We start from the raw sequence: 16,381 nt of genomic DNA, 5'->3' as shown, positions 1-16,381 counted from the left end.
GATGGCAAAGTGCTTGCTTGCTATTAGTGTTTTCTTAATTTGGACGTTGGCCTCTTCCGACAAAATATGTTACATCTACAAATACAGCACGCTCTCCGGTATTCGCTTACTGCGCTTCTCTCTCTCTGCGTCAACGACAACGTCATCTGACGTTTCGCAGCAGAATCCAGGAAGTAGGGAGTCGCTTGTTTTTGTCCGGTTGATAGCTTCCTTCTATTTTATTCGTTACTTTCTGCGGGCTGAAATGGCGACTTTCATTTCTGTCCCGTTAAAGAAGTCGTCTGAAGTAGATCTAGTAAAACCGCTTTCCAAATTTGTCACGGCGACATATCCAGCGGGTGAGGAGCAAGGTGAATATATCAGATCCGTGGAGGAGTTGAACAAGCTGCGCAAGAGTGCTCTGGGGAGGCCGCTGGACAAACACGAAAGCTCACTAGAAATCCTACTGAGGTAGGAAATGCTAACAGACTGACGTAACTAGCTTAGCTAGTATGCATCTCTATTGAGCCACACAACTCATTATTTCACAGATTTCGATAGTCCGGAAACGGCTAGGTGGCTAGTAGTTAACGTAACGTTAACTCCATTGCCGCACCCTGAAATGATCGTATGTGTTTTTTCCTTTGGGTCATATGTTTAATAATTTACACACGCTAACTTGAACGCTTTGAGTTTGTTCAGGGTCTATTTGTTGACAAATCGCTCAACGACTTCCCTATGTGAAATTAACCAGCTAATGTCACTAAGCTAGTTAGCTCTCTTAACTACCTAACTTTAGAGTTCGAGTTAAGTCAGTTAATGTTAGCGGCATACTAGTGGCAATTAGCTAGCTAGGTCATGGCTGTTTCCCAGCTGGCATCCTCCTGAGTCAGTTTGACCAGCAGCAATATCACATTTCAAAGTGACACTGAAATGTCCTAACGAACGTCATCAAACCCAATGCCGAACATTTGTTTTATTTTATCTGTAATATAAATCGCAACATTATTACTTTCAGGTATTTATTTAAAATGGTTGTCCTGTTGCGCGAATAGAATCCGTTATTATTAGTCACCTGGTATCGAAAGAAGGCCAAAGGGGTAGGATGTGGTGGGAATGGATTCAATAGCCGACGAGATTCCACTGCCACCAAAATTGCTACGAAATTAGCTTTTTGGTCTCAAAGGCCTGTTTCACAATTTTTCAAATTGATAGTTGCTTACCCGTAAAGTAGTCTTTGAGCCAAGAGGAACTGTAATCCCTGGTTGTTTTTTGTTGCGATTACGAACTTCAGCAAAGATACTGTCGGGGACTTTACCAATACAATTTTGTTTCTTCCAATTTCACATTTTGGTCTGGATATGTAATGTCGGCATAATCTGTCGAATCACTGTCATACCTTAGCCATGACAACATTGCATGTTGGAAAGGGAGTGGTGTTGATAACATGGCGCACTATACATGCCATAGTACACTATTTTTGGGGACGGGTTTGCCTCGTCATTTCCACTGTTATACCCAGTGGTCAATAATCCCGGAATTAACGTTTCTTCTGCTGCCACCTCTTCCTCTGCACTTCCCGGAGCGTGCAGCAAAAGCCGTCCAAAATTTACAATGAACATTTCCATTGGCCCTTTAACAGGTGACTAGACCATTGCAAACCAGTATGATTTAAAAGAGCAGGCTTTTCAAGCAGCATATCAAATGTTGTAGTCAACAAATAATTGCTGTGTGTTTATTTGTGCTGGATTCCATGTTATTATTTGTCCCTTAGATAAATCCTCCTCGCATTGAAAGTAGTCTGACACCAAGTTTTAAGTTGTTAAAGGGTAAATGTATAAACTTAGGTGGGTTGATAAAAACATTAGGTTTCATCACCCAATGAAAACCATGAATTTATACAGGACCGATAAAGCATTAAAATATTTCAGCGTTCTAAGCTAGGCTGGGCTGTAGCAACACACTCACTGCTATTTCTACCTATCTGAACTGCTAAAACACTGTGCTTGGCGAGGACTGTCTGGAACTGCCTCTGCCAGAACGCCACATCTGTTATGTTTTTAAAGCTCTTTGAGTTTTACTTCTTAATGAAAAGCACTATATAAAATTGACCTAATTTTTTATTGTCTCAGCTATCGTTCAGCTTGCCCGAGTCAGAGAAGTCACATCTAAATAAGTCCTGCAGTGAGGTGGTAGGGATGTTTTGCATAGCGTGACATGGAGGAAACAGGACTGTCATTTTGGCTACCTACTTTGCCTAACTGGACTGGGTTTTTCCTCTATTCCCCAGGCCCCTGTGCCATAACCACAGAACAACCTGTGTTTTGTGGGGAGGGGTGACCTTTCACCTTTTATTGCTTCTTGTAGTCTGTGCTTCCCCACCTGGTGAACTACGTGTGGATGTAATGCTTCACTATCATTCTATGTAATGCTAGTGAAGTGAGCAGGGCTTTGACTTCCCTGCATGGAGTCATGTTACCTACAGTTTACCCTTTTATTGTCCACCTGTACACAAGCGCATTGCATCAACTACATTCAATACAGTTTCATTAACTCCATTCGCTAGAGTTACAGTTGAGCCTAGCCATAGCGGCTCAGTTTTCTTTAGCTGAGTGGCATCAATACACTAAAGCTTTCGTGTTGAAATTCAACGATCCCTGCTTGTGCTAACGGAACAGCGTTTCAACACTCCGTGGTCCTGCTGTTCTGCTTTCTTTTGCCTTCTGCTTCTTTCCCTTTTCTCTAGTGTCGGGTAGGAGGGTCTGATTCAGGGCCTGGGGGGTGTTTGTTGGTGTAACTTGATCATTCTCAGCATTAACCTGTTAGTTACGCACGGGGGGTCAAGCTAGCCTGTGTTCGCATTCTGGCCACGCTCCGAGTGGGTAGCAGCCTAGCAGTGGGATGTTAGCATTGTAGCCGTTTTATTAGCTCTCTCGGCTTGTGTACCGAGCGAGTTGTGTGCCAGGTAGCTATGGCAACGGGTTTGTATCCAAGCCTTTCACAGCCCTGCGTATAGACTGTCTTTGTGTCAGCAGCAGGAGACACTAGTCAAGCAGCCCTCTGTGGGGAGAAACTGGAAACACAAGTTGGCGTCCCGTCGAATACTGCAGATGCACCCTTTATTAAACTTGCCCGGTGTCATGGAACTATTGGAAATTGACTCCAAAAATACAAGACCTGTGTGTACTTTGGTCCCTTAGCATGACCAGGTTGTCGTTATGTTGTTTAACCTAGTGTGACTGTTGTTCATTGTTTTTGTTTTTCTGCCGAAACGCCTCAGCGCGCCCACCCGGCAATCCCACTTCTCTCCTTTCACCTCCTCTTTGCCCTCGCGCTCTCCTCCTATCCTCACACGGGGAGTACTTCCTCTCCGGCTTCCGCTCTTCATTCTCTCTGGTCCTCTCCGCCTGGGCGTTCTTGTCCTGAGTGTTAACTGTAGCGCTGGTGTCCCTTCTGACCCAGAAGGGAGTGGTAAACAAGGGAATTCCCCAGTCAGAGATTTTTGCTTCGGTCTCCCCCTCTCTGTTCTGTGTCTTCATAGAATTTTCCAGAAATCAGAGGCCCTTATTACCACACCCGTGTTATAGCATTTCATGCGTGGTGGTTTTTCTCTGTACTCTTTGAGTCACTGTCATGTGTCAGTGGTCAGTCACATTTTGGGTAAAGGCGTTCTCGCTCTTCTCTCCAATAGGTACTATGACCAGCTATGTGCCGTGGAAGCCAAGTTTCCGTTCTCTGAAAACCAGGTACCTACCGCCGTATCGAGTACACACGCAATATATTCTGCCGCTGGCCAACACAACATCACAGGCGTGTCCATTGTACTCAACCTCATCGAGAATCAAACTGCAAATCTAACAAACAATGATAATGTTACTAATGTGTCTCTTTCTCTCTGTTTCTGCAGCTGTGTCTAACCTTCACATGGAAAGATGCCTTTGATAAGGGCTCATTGTTCGGAGGCTCAGTCAAACTAGGTACACACGCCTGCGGGCATGGTTAATTTCAGAAAGTGTAGAAGGAAGTAATACTGAGTTTTTCCTCACTCCGTAGTCTTAAGTGACCGCAGGATGGTGCCATGAAAGAAGTATTGACCCACTGAGATTTTCCTCAGTTTTACTTGTTTATGTCATTGAGTACTTTCAGATTTATCTCATTATTAAAAACATGATTAAATAAACGTGTCTAAAGAAACACGTTTGAATTAAGCCACAGCCATGTGAGCTGACAGCCAGTTTAAGGGGGCTATTGCTTTTTCCCAGCGGGGCGTTAGGTGTTGCATAGATTAAAATAAACGTTAATCTCATTTGTTCCTTCTGCTTCTCTTTATTTAGTATATGGTTTTGCCTATAGATCTAACAATGCTAATTGCAACAAAATTCACGAGAAGCAGAAAAGCGCATGAACACTTTCTCACTGGACTGTACCTTTACTATGTCAGCCTCATGCAGGAAGCCTTATGTTGTGTCTCTGTGATAACGTCTATGTGATAATGCGAGTGGCATGTTTGATGATTATGAATGTGTGCGATAATGTGTGTGTCTGCGTTTTAGCCCTGGCCAGTCTGGGCTATGAGAAGACGTGTGTGTTGTTCAATGCGGCTGCTTTGGCCAGTCAGATCGCGCTAGAACAAAACCTGGACAGTGATGAAGGACTGAAGGCCGCAGCTAAATTCTACCAGGTAAATCTGAGGCAATACTACTAGTTAGCGAATCAAAAACACAAAAATAAATTTGAACAAGCAGTTATTCAAGAAATATGCGCCTAAAAAATACATCAATCAGTGAAAAGCTATTAAAATACTAGTGCCAAATACTACTACTTACTATTACTGTCACTGTAGTACTACAGCCAAATACTACTACTTATTCTTACTGTAATACTACAGCCAAATACTACTACTTACTGATACTGTAATACTACAGCCAAATACTACTGCTTACTGATACTGTCACTGCAGTGCGTCCAGTGATGCTACACTAAATATGTGATGCTGGCTTTGTATCAATCATATTCAAGTGCTTGTTAGTAACATAACCGCTACCAACAGCTGGCCAGCGGAGCGTTTGGGCACATTAAGGACACAGTGCTGTCAGCCCTGAATAGGGAGCCCACCATGGACATCTCTCCAGAGACCGTAGGGACCCTCAGCCTCATCATGCTGGCTCAGGCACAGGAGGTGTTCTTCCTCAAGGCTACGTCAGGTACACACACACTTCACCCTATACACACACACACACACACACACATCGGTTATCAATGGTGGGTTACCACTCTGTTATACATCTCCGTAACCATGGTATGTGACGGTAATTCCATCTATCGGAACTCTTAAAAGTACAGAGACAAAATTCTCTTGGCATAATTAGCAGTTAATTTGCAAATAGAGACGCGTCAAAAGCTTACAGAATAATCCTCAGCCACCAATTGTGCAAGTTCTCCCACTTAAAAAGATGAGAGGCCTGTATTTTCGTCATAGGTACACTTCAACTATGAGAGACAAAATGAGAGAAAAAATCCAGAAAATCACAATGTAGGATTTTTTTTATGAATTTATTGGTAAATTAATCGGTAAAATAAGTATTTGGTCACCTACAAACAAGCAAGATTTCTGGCTCTCACAGACCTGTAACTTCTTCTTTAAGAGGCTCCTCTGTCCTCCACTCGTTACCTGTATTAATGGCACCTGTTTGAACTTATCAGTATAAAAGACACCTGTCCACAACCTCAAACAGTCACACACCAAACTCCACTATGGTCAAGACCAAAGAGCTGTCAAAGGACACCAGAAACAAAATTGTAGACCTGCACCAGGCTGGGAAGACTGATAAGCAGCTTGGTGTGAAGAAATCAACTGTGGGAGCAATTATAAGAAAATGGAAGTCATACAAGACCACTGATAATCTCCTTCGATCTGGGGCTCCATGCAAGATCTCACCCTATGGGGTCAAAATGATCACAAGAATCACACAGGGGACCTAGTGAATGACCTGCAGAGAGATGGGACCAAAGTAACAAAGGCTACCATCAGTAACTCACTACGCTGCCAGGGACTCAAATCCTGCAGTGCCAGACGTGTCCCCCTGCTTAAGCCAGTACATGTCCAGGCCCGTCTGAGGTTTGCTAGAGAGCATTTGGATGGTCCAGAAGAGGATTGGGAGAATGTCATGGTCAGATGAAACCAAAATAGAACTTTTTGGTAAAAACTCAACTCGTCGTGTTTGGAGGAGAAAGAATGGTGAGTTGCATCCAAAGAACACCATACCTACTGGGAAGCATGGAGGTGGAAACATCATGCTTTGGGGCTGTTTTTCTGCAAAGGGACCAAGACGACTGATCCGTGTAAAGGAAAGAATGAAAGGGGCCATGTATCGTGAGATTTTGAGTGAAAACCTCCTTCCATCAGCAAGGGCATTGAAGATGAAACGTGGCTGGGTCTTTCAGCATGACAATGATCCCAAACACACCGCCCGGGCAACGAAGGAGTGGCTTCGTAAGAAGCATTTCAAGGTCCTGGAGTGGCCTAGCCAGTCTCCAGATCTCAACCCCATAGAAAATCTTTGGAGGGAGTTGAAAGTCTGTGTTGCCCAGCGACAGCCCCAAAACATCACTGCTCTAGAAGAGATCTGCATGGAGGAATGGGCCAAAATACCAGCAACAGTGTGTGAAAACCTTGTGAAGACTTACAGAAAACGTTTGACCTCTGTCATTGCCAACAAAGGGTATATAACAAAGTATTGAGATTAACTTTTGTTATTGACCAAATACTTATTTTCCACCATAATTTACCAATAAATTCATTAAAAATCCTACAATGGGAATTTCGGGGATTTCTTTCTCATTTTGTCTCTCATAGTTAAAGTGTACCTATGATGAAAATTACAGGCGGAGAACTTGCACAATTGGTGGCTGACTTTTTTGCCCCAATGTACATGAACAGTCCATATTTATTACAGTTAAAAGGGGTGTTGTAAGATGCTGTCTTATGTCACATAGGTTTTACCCAATGGGTGGGCTGTCCCCAACACCTTCTCCTTCCTGCCATAATGTTTACCCAAATGAGCCAATTGCCCCTACTTCTCCCAAGGACCACATTCCAAAGGAACAAAGGACAGATACCCTTATTGGTTTAGGCAGATGAACAGATGGTCAGAGTACCTAATAATCCTCTGATATTATACAGACATGTGTCACAACCAAAGACCTGAGTTACATATCAGGTAATAGAAAAGAAGACATTTCTCAAATGTACATTAGTTCAAGAATTTCCATAACATGTATCACTGTCTCTGCAGATAAGATGAAAGATGGCATCATTGCCAAACTGGCCAATCAGGCAGCAGACTTTTACAGTGACGCCTTCAAGCAGTGCCAGTACAAGGAGAACCTGCCCAAGGTTTGTTTTAAAGACGTCCATCAGGGAGTGGGACTTCACCGTTGCCCCGACTGTTTATTTACTACCTGTGCTCTTTTCATTGGTTGTTCTTCACTTGGACTTTGTTGTCATTGGCCCTCTCACTGCCCGGCTTCCATTCTGATTGGTGTGTCATTATCTAATAATGGGATTCTGAAATGTATGAAATCTGAGTCTTGCCTGTCTTGCCGCTTGTTCTTCTACTAATGCGTGCGCGCGCGCACACACACACACACACACACACAGAGAGATCAACAGTCAGGCGTGTCCACTGGCTTATGGAAATATAATTTTAAATGTAGGTCCTATAATTCTAAATATTCTCTATGTTTGTATGAATCTTGTCAAGGCTAGTGGCTCAGCCAAATGGAAGATAGTCACCTGGGTCTTCCCTTTCAGATGTTCCCAGGGCCTGTCTTCCACTTGAATCTTAAACCCTTACACATGCGCCCACACTGCACACTGGAATCCAGAAATCACCTGAGATTAAGTCAACACACACACGCATGCACGTTCTGGGGCTGGAGCCCCTAGGCAGGACTCTAAAGGATGGGTGAATGTTGCCGAAAGGTTAATCACTCACTCCCTGTTCTCTTCTCTCTCCTGTTATCCTCCTCTCTCTGCATCCCTCTTGGTGGCGTGTGACTCTGATCGCCTGTTCCCGATTGGCTTTCGTGATGTGTGTACTTGTTTGTGATTTGCTCTGGTGTTGTTTGTGCTGTTCCTTGGTGCCCGTGTGTGTGTGGACGCGCCCGTGTGTGTGTGTGTGGTTCGCTGTATTTTTGTGTGCTCCGCTCTGTGGTTGTTGCGTCTCCCTGGTCAGTATTTCTATTTCCAGGAGGTTTTGCCGGTGCTGGCAGCCAAACACTGCATCATGCAGGCCAATGCTGAACTGCACCAGTCCATCCTTGCCAAGCAGAAGAAACACTTTGGGGAGGAGATTGCTCGCCTTCAGGTACTCAAGAAGGGGTGGGGGTGGGGGGGGAACTGGGTCAGCATTTTAGATGTTTTATTTCTCCAGAAATCCATAAAGAAAATGCGTCATTGCACCTACAAATCGCAGTGCAAAGGGTGTGACGGTGTCACGAACTCCTTTGTTTACTCCATCCCCCAGCATGCAGCAGAGCTTGTGAAGACCGTAGCATCTCGCTACGATGAGTACGTCAGCGTGAAGGAACTGAGTGATAAGATCAACCGTGCTCTGACCGCTGCTAAGAAGGACAACGACTTCATCTACCACGACCGTGTCCCCGAGGTCAAAGACCTGGAACACATTGGCAAAGCAGCTCTAGTGAAAGCTACAGCCATCACACCTCCGCTCAGCGCCAAGTTCACTGGTGAGTCAGTACCGCGCGCACACACACGTGCGTGCACGCACGCGCACACGCTTGTGTATGTACAGGGATAATGAAACCCCAGTCAACAGTCGGTCACTTAAGACATTTGGCCGAGTTAGGCAGACCAAGTTCACTGTTGTTGATTTATTTTGAAAACTGTCATCTCCCTGCGCCTGTCGCTCTCTGCCTGCGTCTAGACTTGTTTGAGAAGATGGTGCCCATGGCGGTACAGCAGAGTATGAGTACGTACAACCAGAGAAAGGCTGACACTGTCAACAGACTGGTCGGAACCATGAGGGAAGCCACCAACCTCTGCAACGGGTATTACTGCTTCTTCGTATTATTTCGTGTTCGCTTCATTACCGTCATGTATAGCCGGCGAAGTTTTGTATTACCTCTTAACTCTGTTAATGCTTGCGTCAAATATGACGGCACATTGTTAGATAGTCATACTACAGCTATGTTCATCCCGTCTACATTGATAATGTATCGATCATTTTACATGTCCTGGCGCCTCTTGGTTAATACATTCGATAATGTATTAGAATATATAACAAGTGTTGGAGCATGGTGTTTAGAGATAAAGCTCTGGGAAGAAATGAAGAGACCACTGCACCTTTTTCCAAAAAAGTCGAAAAGGAATGTTTTGCGTGAGGAACAGAAGTGTTCAATTTGCAGTGGGCTCTTAATTTTAACCCATCTGTTCCTCACTCAAAACCTTCCTTTTTGACTTTTTAGGAAAGGAAAGAAAAAGGTGTAGTGGTCTCAATTTTGTGTGTGTGTTATTGACAATGTTTATAAATGCAACAACAGTGTCTTGGCGTCTCTGAACCTGCCGGCGGCCCTGGAGGACCTATCTGGAGATTCTATCCCACAATCCATCGCTGATAAGGCCCGTGCCATTGTTCAGCAGGGGGGGCTGCAGAGCATAGAGCAGCTGATCCGAGACCTGCCTGAACTACTGACACGCAACAGAGAGATCCTGGATGAGGTACACACGTTCATATACCCATGAAGCCATGTATTTTATAGACTGGATGGCTTCAGGCCAGAGTGCTGATAGTTGTGGTATATGAGATCGTATACCATCAGTGAGACATCAAATGACGTGTTACTGCTGTACATTTGTTGGTTCATTAGAGCTGTAATGCATCTCCGGCATTTGTAGTGTGTGGCCAGTATGTCACTGCTAACAGCTGTCCAGGCACTCAGTGTTGTATTGTGCCTGAGAACACCCTTTAGCTGTGGTAGAATGGCCATACAGCACCCCACCTCAGACCTCTGTATAATGTATATGTTTGCCCTGTAGTCTCTGAAAATGCTGGATGACGAGGAGTCGACAGACAGCGAGCTGAGGTCCAAGTTCAACCAACGCTGGAACAGAACTCCATCAGGAGATCTCTACAAACCCTTAAGAGCAGGTAGAAGCTTTCTCAAACGTGGACGCTCGCACTACTAAACCGTACACACGCATGTGAATAGTGATGAGTGCGGTGTTGTTGTACCACCTGGGAAACCAACAGTGTTAAATCTTTTTCCGTCCTGTCGCCCGGCGGTCCAGAGGGGGGCAACTTCCGCAGCGTGTTGGACAAGGCTGTGCAGGCCGACCAGGTGGTCAGGGAGCGATACAACACACACTGTGAGATGATCGCTCTGCTGTGTAAACCTGAGGCGGAGCTCTCTGCTGCCCTGCCGTCAGCCAACCCTGCTAAGACCCTGCAGGGCAGCGAGGTGAGTCAGACCGGGCCTAACGCTGGGCTAACACCAGGCTATCGCTGGGCTATTGCCGGGCTAACGCCGGGATCTCTTCCTCTAGGTGGTGAGTGTGTTGCGTTCCCAGTTGTCCAAGCTCGAAGAAGTTAAGAAAGAAAGGGAGGGCCTGGAGGCGGAGATTAAGGCGGTGACCTTTGACATGTCCACCTGCTTCCTGACGGCTCTGGCCCAGGATGGGGCCATCAACGAGGAGGCGCTGTCAGTCAGCCAGCTGGACCAATTATACGGCAGCTACACCCAGAGGGTCCAGGCCAGCCTCCGCGCCCAGGAAGGGTTGCTGGGCAATGTGCAGGTCAGAGGCAGACCTGCAAAGTACACCCAAACACTTTCCACGGCTAGCTGTGTCAGAAGGATAAGATTGACCTTACGGATGCTGTCCCCCCACCCAGGCATCTCACCAGGAGTTCTCCAGTCTGAAGCAGTCCAACTCGGAAGCTAACGATCGTGAGGAGGTGTTGAAGAAGCTGGCCTCTGCCCACGACAGCTATGTGGAGATCACCAGCAACTTGAAAGAGGGCACCAAGGTAACGGTTGCCTGGTGACAGGTTTTCCCCAGGACATTGTTACCCAACATTATCAGATGTCGTATCCCCGGAAAAAAAAACACGACAGATTCAATTACACATGGTCTAAATTAATTGAATGAGTTCCATCCTGGTTTCCATCCAAACTTTTTTTTTTATGCTTTATATGGGCGAATTTGCCTGAAAAATGGCCCAGTTAAAATACAGTAAACAAAGGATGTTGTTGCTGGTAATGTATTGGATTGGTCCTTTGGTCTAGTCTGCTGCTTCCAATGCACATGTCCCGCTATAGCATTGGTTTGAACTTCTTTGTTATGTAAGATTGTTGTACACCACCATGTGGAGAAGCATGCAGATCTGCCAGGCATATTAAAGTTATGGTATGATATTATATGAGGAAGTTTATTAGGCTGGTACACAGTTTAGCAGAATGACACCACTGGTTACATAAAAACATTCTGTTACTAGCTCCTACCATTGCCATAGAATGTGAACAATTTAAATAAAGAAATGTCACAACAGGTTGAATTTACAATCACATTCAAATATCAAATCAAAAAGCAACGTAGATTCATTGGTAGAATTCTGATGGAATCACTTGACTTTATTTAATGCATAGAAACTTTTTAAAGTTAGATATATTTATATATTTTAAGATTTAATTTAGCTTTATTGGACAGGAAATTGGTGAAAGAGGAGCATTTCTGTTAAGAGTAGTAGGCTTGATTTGAGACCATGCTTTGGCAGTACATTTGCACCAGAGACTGCTGGACTTTCCTGGACCACAATACACTGTTGTCATACACGGGCTTGTTTAACATTTTACAATCTTTACATGGAGATCACCAATCAGATGTAGACTGTGCTTGTCATCCAACCAATCACCACCTCTTTCTCTGTAGTTCTACAATGACCTCACCGAGATCCTGCTGAAGTTCCAGAACAAGTGCAGCGATATCGTCTTCGCCCGCAAGACAGAGCGGGACGAACTCCTCAAGTATGTAGTGGTGATGATTTCTCTGACGCCGTCTTTATTCATATTTGTTCTGAACACAGTTCTGTCTAATTAGTGAATTATAACTGATTGCAACATTGTTCCATTATTGGTGGTTCATGGGAATTCAGCTGAGGTTGTTGTTGTTTCCCTGGCGACCGAGTGACACTACAGCGTTTCTGTTTGCCCACGCAGGGAGCTGCAGCAGAGCATCGCCAGGGAGCCCAGCGCCCCGTCCTTCAATGTCCCCGCCTACCAGACTAACCCCACCGCCACGGCCGCCGGACCCACCCCGGCACCCAGGACCGTCTTCGTGAGTGGTCACCGTTGGTTAGCTGGCTGTAGTGGAGCGTGACGTTGAGATCCTTTTAAATACAAATAAAACTGTTTAGTAACGGCCTTTACATCAGCCGTTCATACCAAGCGTTTGCCATTTATCCTTATTTTGATGATCTTTTTATTGACCGACCCCCCCCCCCCCCCTCCATGTTCCCAGCAGCCCGAGGCCAAAGCCCCACCACCCCAGAGGCCCCCTCCTCCCACCTTCACCCCCCAGGCTGCCTCTGCGCCTGGCAACCCTCCCAGCAACCAGCCCCAAACAGGAAACCCCCCACCCATGGCCCCTCCCTCGCAGGCCCAGGGACCGCCGTACCCCACCTACCAGGGATACCCCGGGTGAGTCATTAAGTGTGTCCGCCCGGTCCCAGTTGGCAGGTTGTGGTCCATCTCCCCTCTTACGGTCTGGGTGTCTGCTCTGTGTCTCCAGGTACGCCTACCAGATGCCAATGGGTTACAACCCGTATGCGGCGTACGGCCAGTACAACATGGGAACCCCCATGCAGCCGTTCGTCCCCTATCAGCAGGGCCCCGTCCCTGGACAGGGGGGCTACCCTGGGGCCCCCCCAACGCATCAGTCCCCCTATCCCTACCAGCAGCCGGCCCAGCAAGCACCACACCAGCCATACTTCCCTCAACCTTAACTCGTCTGTCCTAAACCTCCCTCATCTCTCCTCCCCTACCCTATCAACTGACAGCAGCCACCATCCGAATATCTCCAGCAATAACTCCCTTTATCGCCCTCCCTCACCCTCCCTCCCTCCCTCCCTCACCCTCCCTATATCCATCCCGTGTTCTTCCTTCTTACTCTCATTGCACTTCAGCTAGCACTCCCCCCTCCCCTCTTCCATTTGGCCACACTCATCCACTAACCAGCTCCTCTCTTTGTTTATTGCTCTTTTTTTCTTTCTTTCTTTTTGTTATTATTTTTCTAATTGTTGTGGGTTTTTTTCCTCTTGACGTCGTCTCTTCCTAGTTTGACTAATTGGTACTGGGCAACTGCATGACACTAGCGGAGCGGTGATACGTTCCGAGATGAGGGGCTCAATGAATGAATGTTCCCAGCACTCTGTGTTCTTGAGTCAATATTTCAGAACTCTGCGCAACGGGGATGTGTGCAACTTGAACTTGTCCAATGGGAGATGCACATTTTCCACGTCAGCTTTCCTATGTTTCTCTGCTATACACGACCCTCCTCTGATCACCCCACTGAACACTGGCACTACTATATGCTATTTTTTTAATGAATAATACCAATGATATAATCCAGTAAAAGCCTGTAGGTTTTCTAAAGGAAATAATGACTGTTGAAGATGTTCCCTTCCCACTTCCCCTGCCTCTGATATTTTCCTTCCTGCTCTCTGTCTGGGGATCTGTCTTTCTGTCTATTACAATCAGAATAAAGCTGTAAATGGCTGTAGATGTTTTCTGGGATGAAGGTTATTATATATTTAGAGAGACTGTATGTGATTGACCTAACAATGCTGCGTGTTTCTCTTTGGTTCTAATGTAATTAAAACATTTCTGGAGACCAGATGTTTGTCTCAAGGTTTTATGTAACACTTTTTTTATTTTTTTAAATCAATCGTATCCTTGACATCCTTAGTCTGATTTTAAAATGTTGTAATCCCCCCAAAAATTAGATATCCAGGCAGAATGTTTGTAAAGGTTTGTCCCATCCCCACCCTAGTACAGCTGTGCAGCTGAAATGCATGAATGGTAAGCATGAGCAGACCAGGTCAATACATACCTGGCATTATACATAGTGGCCAGGAGAGGGCAGCCTTGTCCAGAGACCAGTAAATCCATTAAGACTGAAATGTACCTGTCAGAAACAGTTCTTTTTTTCACCTGAAAGTTGTTCGACCTTCACACACCACAGGCAGACATTTAATTTCAGTGTGAGTTATGTCTGTTTTGCCAATCGCACACTTCCTGAAACTCAGAGCTCTCTGCATCTGGATGTAAATGATCATGCAAATTACATTCATGGTCAGGGTTTCATTCAATTCCCTGTTCTCAAAATGTTTTAACAGTGTGTTGAGACACTAATTCAAATACCTCAATCTACAGTGTTGGCATGTGTGTGACACAGATGGCTGGGCAGTGTGAGATCTGGAAGGAAAGAAGTCCATACAGAAAGACCAATTTTCTGCCTCCATCACTGTACCTCTATCTTTCTCTGTCAAACCGTGTGGTACCAGAGTAGTCTGCACATTGACAGTCTTCTATTCTAACACGTGGCTACAAGAGATTCACAATTAATCCACTAGAAGACAGGAAAACTTAATGGTGAATGATTATTCAATTCCAAGCATGTGCTAATTATTCACCAACATTCCCAGTTCAGCACTGTCACAGTTGCTCACTTCCACATGGTTTTGCTTTAGGACAGGTGGAACAAAAGCACATGCACACACAAACGTGTTAATAAATGGGCCCAAACCCAATGATTTAAGATAACCCTTGAACGAGAATTGTGGAGATTGTGGTAGCTCACCATAAAGCAGGAACCAGTAGGGAAACAATTCAATTCTAATCCAGTCTGCCAGTAGTAAATAACACAAAGGCAAAAATATATGCCCTGTAACCACAAGCTTAAAGACACACGCAAATATGCCCAACACCAGCTGGGGTTACATCCCCTGTGCTCTCTGTGACTTTGCTTACAGTCAGTGGTCGAGTGGCCCAAGCTCTCTCAGAAGTATTCCTGGTCAGTGATCTCTTCTGCTGATGGATAAAATGAAAGGGACAGGCGCACGCACGCACGCGCACACACAGACAGGTGCAGCATTATCGTGTCCGATATATGCCTGTATGTCTCTCTGCTCCTCTGTCCCTGATGACTCGGACATTAATGGAGAGGACAACGATCTGAGAGGGGTTGTGGAATACTTAGCGATGGTGTGTGGGTGTGTATGTGCGTGTGTGTGTGTTGGTGCGTGTTTCTCTGGACTTCATCCCACCAAAGCAGGTGGCACTTCTGAGGTACTGTCCCTCCAATCCACACTGACACCATATCTTGTGTCTGTCTTAGTGGATTCTGCTGTGCCTGAACCACCTCATCGTATCTGAGGACTTAACTTTCCGGCTCACTAACACATGGCGTAGTGACCCGTCTTTAGCAACATAAACACAAACCTAGATAGCACATGTACAGTATCCTATAAAGAGGAAGTATCTCTGGAATGTCACCCTTCTACAGCCCACTCACATACCACACTCTCATCCCATAACTCATTTGCTTCAGTAGTCGGCTCCCATCTCTCTCTGACGCACACACGTACACACTTTCTCTTTTTAACCTATGTTATTACCTCTGTAACTCCTATACCCTGAAGAGACAGATGAAGATAGAGATGAAAACAGGAATAAACAAGCAGAAAGAAAGAAACAGTAGGGATTTATATATATATATTTTTAAATGTGACTGCTTGTAAGTTTATAATTCAATGTTGGTGGGGACCAAAAAATAAACCTAACCCTTGCCTTAACCTTAGTGTATGTAACCCATAAAGTCTAAACCAGACATTTCAACTTCAATTCTAATTTCATCCCAGAGATATACTTTTCCATAGTGGAGACTAATAAGGGAAATTCTTTCATGTTTTCTATCCTTGTGAGGGCTTCTGCTCCTAATTCGATTTGTAAAACACCCAAACAGGTCCTGGCCTTGGGATGAGGCTTCAAGAGACATAAGGCCATGAACTAAGTGACAAGTATCCATAGAGATTGTTGCTATGGCGAAGAAAAATCTCACTTCATTAGGAACATTTATTAATAGGCTACCCCTCATCAAGTGTTTATATAATCATCACCATCATCCACATTCATCCACATCTTCATGACATCCAGATCTGATTGTGTTGAGACCTTGAGACCTAGTTAATTGTTCTAAGACAGTTAACAATAATTATAGCTTTTAGTCCCACCCTTTCTCTCTCTTTTTTCTCTCTGAAACAGCACAAAAGGGAAAGGGTGTGAAGTATAGAAGCAAACCAGAGACTACAAGAGAATAAGAGAA

The 16,381-nt window shown here is 45.1% G+C and overlaps 1 protein-coding gene across 3 annotated transcripts; it reads left to right on the top strand.

Annotated features, from left to right (window-relative positions):
* The first annotated feature begins 130 nt into the window (after positions 1–130).
* pdcd6ip (programmed cell death 6 interacting protein) lies at positions 131–13,893 on the top strand. Of its 3 annotated transcripts, none has more exons than XM_029122851.2 (18): positions 131–450; positions 3,671–3,725; positions 3,887–3,956; positions 4,533–4,660; positions 5,030–5,183; positions 7,275–7,375; positions 8,217–8,348; positions 8,508–8,730; positions 8,928–9,051; positions 9,544–9,721; positions 10,040–10,151; positions 10,292–10,461; positions 10,547–10,795; positions 10,893–11,027; positions 11,930–12,024; positions 12,217–12,334; positions 12,521–12,696; positions 12,788–13,893. In XM_029122851.2, the coding sequence occupies exons 1-18, from the start codon at positions 245–247 to the stop codon at positions 12,999–13,001; spliced, it is 2,640 nt and encodes an 879-aa protein (XP_028978684.2). In that variant the 5' UTR covers positions 131–244; the 3' UTR covers positions 13,002–13,893. The 3 variants fall into 3 exon arrangements, with proteins under 3 accessions (XP_028978684.2, XP_028978683.2, XP_019905672.3); XM_029122850.2 differs by having other exon boundaries at positions 12,518–12,696; XM_020050113.3 differs by having other exon boundaries at positions 132–450; positions 8,232–8,348; positions 12,518–12,696.
* The last annotated feature ends 2,488 nt before the right edge of the window (positions 13,894–16,381 follow it).

The sequence above is a fragment of the Esox lucius genome, chromosome 10 (genome assembly GCF_011004845.1).
Source record: "Esox lucius isolate fEsoLuc1 chromosome 10, fEsoLuc1.pri, whole genome shotgun sequence".
NCBI lineage: Eukaryota > Metazoa > Chordata > Actinopteri > Esociformes > Esocidae > Esox > Esox lucius.
Note: the sequence above shows the minus strand (reverse complement) of the source record. Positions and strands in the feature narration are given on the sequence as shown.

Bases quoted from the DNA above. Each gene is read 5' to 3' on its own strand.
- pdcd6ip (XM_029122850.2), top strand. From the start codon at position 245: ATGGCGACTTTCATTTCTGTCCCGTTAAAGAAGTCGTCTGAAGTAGAT. The intron at 3,957-4,532 runs GTACACACGCCT...TCTGCGTTTTAG, and splicing joins CGGAGGCTCAGTCAAACTAG to CCCTGGCCAGTCTGGGCTAT. The intron at 9,722-10,039 runs GTACACACGTTC...TTTGCCCTGTAG, and splicing joins ACAGAGAGATCCTGGATGAG to TCTCTGAAAATGCTGGATGA.